The following is a 10,957-nucleotide window of genomic DNA, read 5'->3' as shown; positions in this document are numbered from 1 at the left end:
GAATAAAACCTGCCAAAATTGGACCAGGCACGTTGGCTCATGCCTGTAATCCCAGCAGTTTGGGAGGCTGAGGCGGGTGGATCACCTGAGTTCAGGTGTTCGAGACCAGCCTGGCCAACATGGTGAAACCACCCCCCCCGTACTAAAAATACAAAAAAATTAGACAGGCATGGTGGCGGGTGCCTGTAATCCTAGCTACTCGGGAGGCTGAGGCAGGAGAATCGCTTGAACCCGAGAGGCGGAGGTTGCAGTGAGCCGAGAACACGCCATTGCACTCCAGCGTGGGCGACAAGAGTGAAACTCCATCTCAAAAAAAAAAAAAAAAAGAAAAAGAAAAGAAAAAAGAAAAAGAAAAAAATCAATAAACCTACTAAGATTGAATCAGAAAGAAATAGGAAACTGAAACAAACCAATAACAATTAATGAGATTAAGCTAGTAATAAAAAAAGTCTCCGCAAAACAACAACAAAAAAGACTAGACCAGATGTCTTCACTGCCAAATTTTACCTAATATACAGAGAAGAACTAACACCAAAGCTCCTCACACTATTCCAAAAGACGGAAGACAAGAGGATTTTCCATCTCATTCTACAAGGCCAGCATTACCCTGTTACCAAAACTAGACAAGGATGCAACAACAACAAATAAAAAACTAGAGGCCAATATCCCTGATGAACATAGAAGCAAAAATGCTCAAGAAAATACTATCAAACTGAATCCAACAGAACATTAAAAATATAGTGCACCATGATCAATTGAGATTTATCCCAGGGATGCAAGGGTGATTTAACAGATGCATATCACATCAACAGAATGAAGCACCAAAACTATAAGATCATCTCAATAGAAAAAGCATTTGATACAATTCGTTGTTATTTCATGATAAATAACTCTCAAGAAACTAGGCATAGAAGGAACATATCTCAACATAATAAAGGCCATGTATGACAAACCAACAGATAACATCACACTGAATGGAGAAAAGCTGAAATCCTTTTCTCTAAGAAATGGAACAAGACAAGGATGCCCACTTTCACCACTCCACCACTTCACATAGTACTGGAAGTCCTAGCCAGCATAATAACAGAAGGGAAAGAAGTAAAAAGCATCCAAATTGGAAAAGAGGAGGTCAAATTGTCCTTCTTTGCATGTGACATAATCTTATACATAGAAAAACCTAAGGAAAGTCACAGACACAAAATTAACTAACAAAAATCAGTAGCATTTCCATACACCAATGAAACCAGCTGAGGAAGAAATCAAGAAGGCAATCTCATTTAAAATAGGTACAAAAATACCTAGGAATAAGTTTATCCAAGGAGGTGAAAGATCTCCACAAGGAAAACTGCAAAACAGTGATAAAAGAAATAGAAGAGGACACAAATAAATGGAAAGGTATCCCATGCTCTTGGATCGGAAGAATTAATATCATTAAAATGACCATACTATCCAAAGCAATCTACAGATTTAATGCAATCTTTATCAAAATACTAAAGTCATTTTTTTCATAGAAATAGAAAAAACATTTCTAAAACTTGTATGGAATCACAAAAGACCCCAAATAGCCAAGGAAATCCCAACAAAAAAGAACAAAGCTGAAGGCATTACGCTACTTGACCTCAACATATATTAGGAGGCTATATTACCCCAAACAGCATGGTATTGGCATAAAAACAGACACACAGACTAATGGAGCAGAATAGAGACACAGAAATAAATCCACGTATTTACAGCCAACTGATTTTCAACAAAGGTGCCAAGAACATACGTTGGGGAAAGAACACTTTTCTCTTCAATAAAGATGCCGGGGAAATTGCATATCCATATGCAGAAAGATGAAACTGCACCCCTATCTTTCACCACATTAAAAAATTAACTTAAGACGGATTAAATACTTAAACATAAGACCTGAAACTCTATAACCACTAGAAGCAACCATAGGAGGAAAACTTCAGGACATTGGTCTAGACAAAGATGTTATGGCCAGGACCTCAAAAGCCTGGGAAACAAAAACAAAAATAGACAAACGGGACTATATTAAACTAAAAAGCTTCTGCAGGCCAGGTGTGGTGGCTCACGCCTGTAATCCCAGCACTTTGGGAGGCCGAGGCGGGGGCTCACGAGGTCATGAGTTTAAGACCAGCCTGGCCAATATGGTGAAACCCCGTCTCTACTAAAAATGCAAAAATTAGCCTGGCATGGTGGCAGGCACCTGTAGTCCCAGCTACTCAGGAGGCTGTAGCAGAAGAATAGCTTGAATCCAGGAGGCGGAGGTTGCAGTGAGCCGAGATTGCACCACTGCACTCCAGCCTGGGTGACAGAGTGAGACTGTTTCAAAAAAAAAAAAAAAAAAAAAAAAAGCTTCTACATAGCAAAGGAAACAATCAACAGAGTGAAGAGACAAACTGTTAAATGGCAGAAAATATTTGCAAATTATTTATCTGACAAGGACTAATATCAAGAATATACAAGAAACACAAACCATTTTAAAATAACAAAAAATAATCCCATTAAAGAGTGGGCAAAAGACATGCATAGGCATTTTTTAAAAGAAGACATACAAATGGCCAATAATTATATGTAAAAAATGCTCAACATTGCTAATTTTATATGTAAAAAATGCTTAACATCGCTAATCATCAGGGAAATGCAAATTAATCTTACCCCAGTTAGAATGGCAAAAAACAACAAATGGTAGCAAAGATGTGAAGAACAGGAAATTTTTTTTTTTTTGAGACGGAGTCTCACTCTGTTGCCCAGGCTGGAGTGCAGTGGCACAGTCTCAGCTCACTGCAACCTCCGCCTCCCGGGTTCAAGCAATTCTCCTGCCTCAGCCTCCCTCCCAAGTAGCTGGGATTATAGGCGCCCGCCACTACACCTGGCTAATTTTTTTGTATTTTTAGTAGAGACAGGGTTTCACCATGTTGGCCAGGCTGGTCTTGAACTCTTGACCTCAGGTGATCCACCCGCCTCGGCCTCCCAAAGTGCTGGGATTACAGGCGTGAGCCATGGTGCCTGGCTTGGAAATTTTTATACATTGTTGGTGGAAATGTAAATTAATACAGCCACTGTGAAAAACAGTATGGAGATCTCTCAAAAAACTAAAAATAGAACTAAGATATGATCCAGCAATCCCACTACTGGGTATTTATCCAAAGGAAATTAAATTAGCATATTAAAGAATACCTGCACCCCCCATGTTTATTGCAGGACTGCTTACAATAGCAAAGATATAGACTCAAGGTAAGTGTCCATCGACAGATGAATGGATAAAGAAAATGTGGTATGTATACACAGTATAATATTATTTGGCCATAAAAAATGAAATCATGTCATTTATAGCAACATGGATGGTATTGGAGGTCATTATGCTTAGTGAAATAAACCAACCACCAAAATACAAATATCACATGTTCTCACCCATATGTGGGAGCTAAAAAAGTCGATCTGGAGGTAGAAAGTAAAATGATATATATTAGAGGTTGAGAAGGATATGTGTTAGGGAGATGAACCGAGAGGTTGGTTAATGGGTACAAACATACAGTTATACAGAAGGAATAAGTTCCAATGTTCAATAACAGAGTAGGATAACTACAGTTAACAACAATGTATTGTATATTTCAAAATATCTAGAAGAGAGGACTTGTAATGTCCCCAACACATAGAAATGATAAATACTTGAGGTGATGCATACCCTAAATACTCCAACTTGATCATTACACATACATGCAGGTAACAAAATATCACATGTACCTCATAAATATGTACAAATATTATGTATCAATAAAAATTTGGAAATTAAACAACACACTCCAAATAATCCATGGGTAAAGAAATAAATCATAAAGGAAATTAGAAAACTGTTTTGAACAAAATGAAAATGAAACACACAACAACTTAAGTTTTATGGGATTTAGTAAAAATAGTGCTTTAGATGGAAATATATGCTTGTAAGTGTTTCTATTAGATAAGTAAGATCTAGGAGTGATGTCAGCAAAGTGGCAGAATAGGAAGTCCTAGCCCTGATCCCACCACAGAAACACCAATTTAACAATACAGAGACCAAAATACCTTTATTAGTAATTCAGAATCCAGTTAAGAAATTGTCGTTCTTCAAAAAAGCACAAAATCAGTAACAGCCACATTGAAACAGGTAAGAAAAGAAATTTCACTTTACCTGCGTAAGTCACCCCCTTACACTGGGCCAGCTCAGTGCTGAGAGAGATGGTCTCAGCCCACGACTTCTTCTTCAGGAGGAAGATGTAGTGGAGCAAAATACTAAGCACATCCTTAGTATTTTGAGGCACTACCTGAGGGACCTGTTTCTGTCCTATCTCAACCAATCTCCAGTATGAGATTTCTGAGGGAACTGGCATAGTTTGAACACCTGGGGGCAGCCAAGAAAAAAGATAAAAGGTGGACAGCATACTGCAGCCAGTACAGTTCTGTAGGATCAGGAGAAGGAACAGGACCCCGAGACTTCTTCCTCAGGAGGGAGGGAGAGGAGTGGAGCATGCATCCAATGTTACAGCCTTTCAGTGTACTGCCCTAGGAAAAAGAAGGTAGCTTACTGTTGCCAACAGGACTCTATGAGATTGGGAGAATGTGTATAACTGTGAGCATGCACATCCACAGTAAAGGTTTGAGAGGCTCTCAAGGGATTAGTAACCAGAATATATAAGGAACTCAAATAACGACAGCAAAAAACCCAATAATAATACAATTAAAATATGGGCAAATGATCTGAATTGACATTTCTCAAAAGAAGACATGCAAATGGCCAAAAGGTATATGAAAAAATGCCCAACGTCACTAATCAGAGAAATGCAGATCAAAACCACAATAAAACTTCATCTCACCCCAGTTAAAATGGCTATTATCAAAAAGACAAATTAGAATATGTGGAAGGCAAAAAAAAAAAAAACAAAAACAAAAAGACAAAAAATAACAAATGTGGATAAGGATGTGGAGAAAAGGGAACTCTTATACATTGTTGTTGGGAATGTAAAGTAGTGCAGCCATTATGGAAAAAAAGTGTGGAAGTTTCCCAAAAAACTAAAAATAGAACTACCATATAATCCGTAAATCCCACTGCTGGGTATTTATCCAAAAGAAAGTAAATCAATATATCAAAGAGATCTCTGCAACCTCATGTTTATTGCAGCACTGTTCACAATAGCCACAATTTGTAATCACCCTAAATGTCCATCAGCAGATGAGTGGATAAAGAAAATGTGGTACATATACACAGTGGAATACTATTCAACTATGAAAATGAATGAAATTCTGTCATTCATGGCAACCTGGATGAACCTGGAGGATAGGATATAATGTTAAGTGAAATAAGTCAGGTACAGAAAGATAAATGCCAGAAATTCTCACTCATATGTGGGAGCTAAAAAAATTCAGCTTATAAAAGTAGAAGGTAGAATCATGGTCATTAAAAGCTGGAAAGGGGGGGGAGGAAGGTAAGGTAGGGAAAAGCTAGTTAACAGATACAAAATTATAGCTAGATGGGAGGAATAAGTTCTAGTGTTCTATAGTACTATAGGGTGAATATAGTTTGCAATAATTTATTGTATATGTTTAAAAGCTAGAAAAGAGAATTTTTAATGTTCCCAACACAAAGAAATGATAAACGATTGAGGTGATGGCTATCCTAATGAACCCGGTTTAATCATTACACGTTGTATTCATGTATCAAAGTACTACACTGTGCCACATAAATATGTATAATTATTATGTGTCAACTAAAAATAAAATGAAAAAAATAAACACATGACTTAAGGCCGCCCCCTAAAAAAAGTAAAACTAAAAATAGAATTACTATATGATACACCAATCCCACTACTGGGTGTATGCCCAAAGGAATTGAAATCAGTATGCCAAAAAGATGTCTGCACTCTGATGTTCATTGCAGCATTATTCACAATAGCCAAGATATGGAAAAAACCTAAGTGACCATAAAAGGATGAATAAATTTTAACGATGTCATATATATATATATATATACACACACACACACACACACACACACACACACACAATTGAATACTACTCACCCTTAAAAGAACAGGAAATTCTATTTGTAACAACTTGAATGAATGAATAAACCTAGAGAACATTACGTTAAGTGAAATAAGCCAGGCACAGAGAGACAGAAACCATATGATCTCACTTTTATCTGGACTCTAAAAGAGTTTAACTCCTAGAAGTAGAGAGTAGAATGGTGGTTACCAGATGCTGGGGGGAAAGGGGTGGGAATGGACAGGCAAAGGGGAGATGTTGGTCAATGGTTACAATGTTACAGTTAGACTAATAAGTTCTGGCATACCATTGCACAGCACGGGGACTATAGTTAATACTAATGTATATTTTAGAATAGCTAAAAGAGAAGATTTTAAAATGTTCTTTCAGCCAAGCATGGTGGCTCAGGCCTGTAATCCCAGTGCTTTGAGAAGCTGAGGTGGGAGGATCACTTGAGTTGAGGACTTTGAGACCAGCCTGGGCAACATAGTAAGACCCTGTCTCTATCAATCAATCAATCAATCTTCTTCCCACAAAGAAATAATAAATATTTGATGTGATGTATATACTAATTAGCCTGATTTGATTATTCCACATGTATACAAGTATCAAAACATTACACTGTACCCCATAAGTACATACAATTATTATTGGAAATTAAAAATAAAATAAAACTTTTTTAAAAAGCCATACAAAAGCACAGTTGCAAATGATACGGTGTAACCATGAAGTGCTGGCAGAAAGACCATCTCAGTGTGCAATAATCTGAAATATGATCAGTGTTTTTAAAGCTTAAAAACATAATAGCTACAATAATTTGTTAAGGGATATACAATATAAAAGATGTAAATTGTATCATTGTACACATAAAATGTGTGCAGGGTGGAGTTAAAGTTTACAATTGTTTAATGTGATCAAAGTTAAGTTGTTATCAGCTCAAACTAGCTTGTTCTATCTGTAAGATGTTTTATGTAAGCCTCATGGTAACCACAAAACACAAACCTATAGTAGATATACAATGATAAAAAGTAAGTAATCAAAGTATACTACTAGAGAAAATAATCTAATCATAAAGGAAGACAGCAAGAGAAAGAAAAGAACAAAGGCTCTATAAAATAACCAGAAAGGCCAGGCACGGTGGCTCATGCCTGTAATCCCAGCATTTTGGGAGGCCAAGGCAGGCGGATCACCTGAGGTCAGGAGTTTGAGACCAGCCTGGCCAACATGGCAAAATCCATTCTCTACTAAAAATACAAAAGTTAGCCAGGCGTGGTGGTGGGTGCCTGCAATCCCAGCTACTAGGGAGGCTGAGGCAGGAGAATCGCTTGAACCTGGGAGGCGGAGGTTGCAGTGAGCTGATATAGTGCCATTGCACTCCAGCCTGAGCAACAAGAGCAAAATTCTGTCTCAGAAAAAAACAAAAACAAAAACAAAAAACAGAAAAACAACAAAATAGCAGTAGAAGTTCTTATCTATCAATAATTATCTTGATTAAATTCTCCAATCAAAAGGCATAGAGTGACTGAATGAATAAAAAACAAGACCCAACTATGTGTTCCCTAGAAGAGACTCACTTAACTTTTAGGGTCACACATGGATTGAAAGTGAAAGGATGGAAAAAGACATTCTATGCAAATGAAAACCAAAAGAGAACAGGGGTAGTGATACTTATTTCAGAAAAAATAAACTTTAGGTCAAAAACTAAAACAAGACTGATATTGTTTGGATCTGTGTCCCCACCAAATCTCATGTTGAATTGTAATCCCTAATGTTGGAGGTGTGGCCTAATGGGAGGTTTTTGGATCATGGCAGAGGATTTCTCATGAATGGTTTTGCACCATCCCCCTTGATACTGTCATTGTGATAGTGAGTGGGTTCTTGTGAGATCTGGTTGTTTAAAAGTGTGTGGCACCTCTGGCCCTCTCTCTCTTGCTCTTGCTCTTGCTCTGGTGACATGACTGCTCTGCCTTAGCCTTCTGCCATGATTGTAAGTTTCCTGAGGTCTCCCCAGAAGCCAAGCAGATGCCAGCAGCATGCATCCTGTACAGCCTGCAGAACTGTGAGCCAATTAAACCTCTTTTCTTTATAGATTACCCAGTCTCAGGTATTTCTGTATAGCAATATGAGAATGGACTAATACAGAGACTAAGAGTGTCGTTATATAATGATAAAGGAAACAATTTATCAAGAAGATATAACAATTTTAAATATATATGCATACAACATTGGAGCACCTACATATATAAAGCTAATGTTAATAGATCCAAAGACAGAGATAGACTATAATATAATAATATTAGGAAACTTCAATATCCTACTTTCAACAATGGACAGATCATCAAGTCAGGAAATTAATAAGGGAATGTTAGACTTGAAATACACTTTAGACCAAATGGACATAGCAGACATATAAAAAACATTCCATTCAATAGCAACAGAATACACATTCTTCTCAAGAGCACACAAAACATTCTCCAGGGTACAGCATACGTTAGGTCACAAAACAAGTCTTTTTTTTTTTTTTTGAGATGGAGTTTCGCTCTTGTTGCCCAGGCTGGAGTGCGATGGCATGATCTTGGCTCACTGCAACCTCCGCCTCCTGGGTTCAAGCAATTCTCCTGCACTAGACTCACAAGTAGCTAGGATTACAGGCATGCGCCACTAGGCCCGGCTGATTTTTGTATTTTTAGTAGAGATGAGGTTTCTCCATGTTGGTCAGGCTGGTCTTGAACTCCTGACCTCAGGTGATCCACCCGCCTCGGCCTCCCAAAGTGCTGGGATTACAGGCGTGAGCCACCGCATCTGGCCAAAACAAGTCTTAACAAATTTAATTAGATTGAAATACTATCAAGTGTCTTTTTCAACCAGAAAGGTAGGAAACTAGAAATAAATAACAAAAAGAATTTTGGGAAATTCACAAATAAATGAAAATTAAACAACATGTTCCTAAACAACCAATTGGTCAATAAATAAAGACAAAATTTAAAAATATCTTGAGACAAACAAAAATGGAAACAAAACATACCAAAACTTATGGGATTCAGCAAAGAGGAAATTTTATAGCAATAAACACCTACATTCAAAAAGAAGAATGATTAGCCAGGTGCGGTGTCTCACGCCTGTAATCCCAGCACTTTGGGAGGCCGAGGTGGGCAGATCACCTGAGGTCGGGAGTTCGAGACCAGCCTGATCAACATGGAGAAACGCCATCTCTACTAAAAATACAAAATTAGCTGGGCGTGGTGGCACATGCCTGTAATCCCAGCTACTCTGGAGGCTGAGGCAGGAGAATTGCTTGAACCTGGGAGGTGGAGGCTGCAGTGAGCTGAGATGACGCCATTGCACTCCAGCCTGGGCAACAAGAGCAAAACTCCATCTCAGAAAAACAAAACAAACAAACAAACAAAAAAACAAAAAGAAGAATGATCACAAATAACCTAAAGTTATGTCTCAAGGAATTCATTCTTTTTATGGCTGAATAGTACTCCATTGTGTATAAGTACCATATTTTCTTTTTTTTCTTTTGAGCCAGAGTCTCACCCTGTTGCCCAGGCTGGAGTGCAGTGGCTCGCTCTCTGCTCACTGCAACCTCTGCCTCCCGGGTTCAAGCAATTCTCCTGCCTCAGCCTCCTGAGTAGCTGGGATTACAGGTGCCCGCCACCACGTCTGGCCCATTTTTATATTTTCAGTAGAGACTGGGTTTCACCATGTTGGCCAGGCTGGTCCCAAATCCCTGACCTCGGGTGATCCGCTCGCCTTAGCCTCCCAAAGTGCTGAGATTACAGGCATGAGCCACAGCGCCCAGCTCACATTCTCTTTATCCATTCATCTGTTGATGGATACTTAGGTTGTTTCCAAATCTTAGCTATTGTAAACAGTGCTGCAACAAGCATGAGAGTGCACATAACTCTTTAATATACTGATTTCCTTTCTTTTGGGTATAGACCCAGCAGTAAGATTGCTGGATCATGGCAGCTCTATTTTTAGTTTTATTGAGAAACCTCCAAACTGTTCTCCTTAGTAGTTGTACTAATTTACATTCCCACCAACAGTGTATTAGTGTTCCCTTTTCTCCACAACCTTACCAGCATTTGTTATTGCCTGACTTTTGGGTAAAAGCCTTTTTTTTTTTTTTTTTTTACTGTAAAATAAGTTTATTGGTGGTAATGTGATAGAATTTATTCCTGATATCTGATGTTACAAACTTTAGGGTCCTTGAGATATGCAGGATCTTTGTATGTAACTGGCATAAACCCCATTATTTGAGCTCTCTTAATTGCTTTTGTGATTTCTTTCTGTTTCTTCCCACAAAGACCTGTAACGTGCCTTCCATAAATGCATCCAGTAAATGGAGAAACAAACTGGGACAAAAGCTGTGCATTCTTCTAATTTACATGCTTTCCACACAAGACACATTTCTTAAGAGATTCTTTATAAGGGTTTTCCATTGGACTGGGCAGGTCCTCAATGCTGGATACCTGTTTATATTGTGAATAACCCCTTCTGGAAAGCACCATGGGAGTCCCAGGATGTGTAAGGCTGACAGCAGCCGTTACCAGGTGTGTCAACTTCTTCCTCCCTAGACCACCGCAAACAGCAACCATAGCAGTCTTGGTTCTGCCTGGGTAAAAGTCATTTTAACTGAAGTGAGATAATATCTCACTATAGTTTTGATTTGCATTTCTCTGATGGTCAGTGATATTGAGCACCTTTTCATATGCCTGTTTGTCATTTGTATGTCTTCTTTTGAGAAATGCCTATTCAAATCTTTTGCCCATTTTTTGATTGGAGTATTAGATTTTTTTCCAATACAGTTGTTTGAGCTCCTTGTTTATTCTGGTTATTAATCAATTCCCTTGTCAGATGGGTAGTTAGCAAATGTATTTTTTCCCATTCTGTGTATTGTCTCTTCACTTTGTTGATTGTTTCC

The 10,957-nt window shown here is 38.3% G+C and overlaps 1 protein-coding gene across 1 annotated transcript; it reads right to left on the bottom strand.

The window, feature by feature from the left end:
* Positions 1-10,196: 10,196 nt before the first annotated feature.
* LOC101132823 (small ribosomal subunit protein bS18m-like) lies at positions 10,197-10,631 on the bottom strand. The gene is made up of 2 exons (XM_063702994.1): positions 10,481-10,631; positions 10,197-10,353 (listed from the first exon to the last, which is right to left on the bottom strand). The coding sequence occupies exons 1-2, from the start codon at positions 10,629-10,631 to the stop codon at positions 10,286-10,288; spliced, it is 219 nt and encodes a 72-aa protein (XP_063559064.1). The 3' UTR covers positions 10,197-10,285.
* Between the last annotated feature and the right edge of the window lie 326 nt (positions 10,632-10,957).

The sequence above is a fragment of the Gorilla gorilla genome, chromosome X (genome assembly GCF_029281585.2).
Source record: "Gorilla gorilla gorilla isolate KB3781 chromosome X, NHGRI_mGorGor1-v2.1_pri, whole genome shotgun sequence".
NCBI lineage: Eukaryota > Metazoa > Chordata > Mammalia > Primates > Hominidae > Gorilla > Gorilla gorilla.
This window is presented reverse-complemented; position numbering and strand designations above follow the sequence as displayed.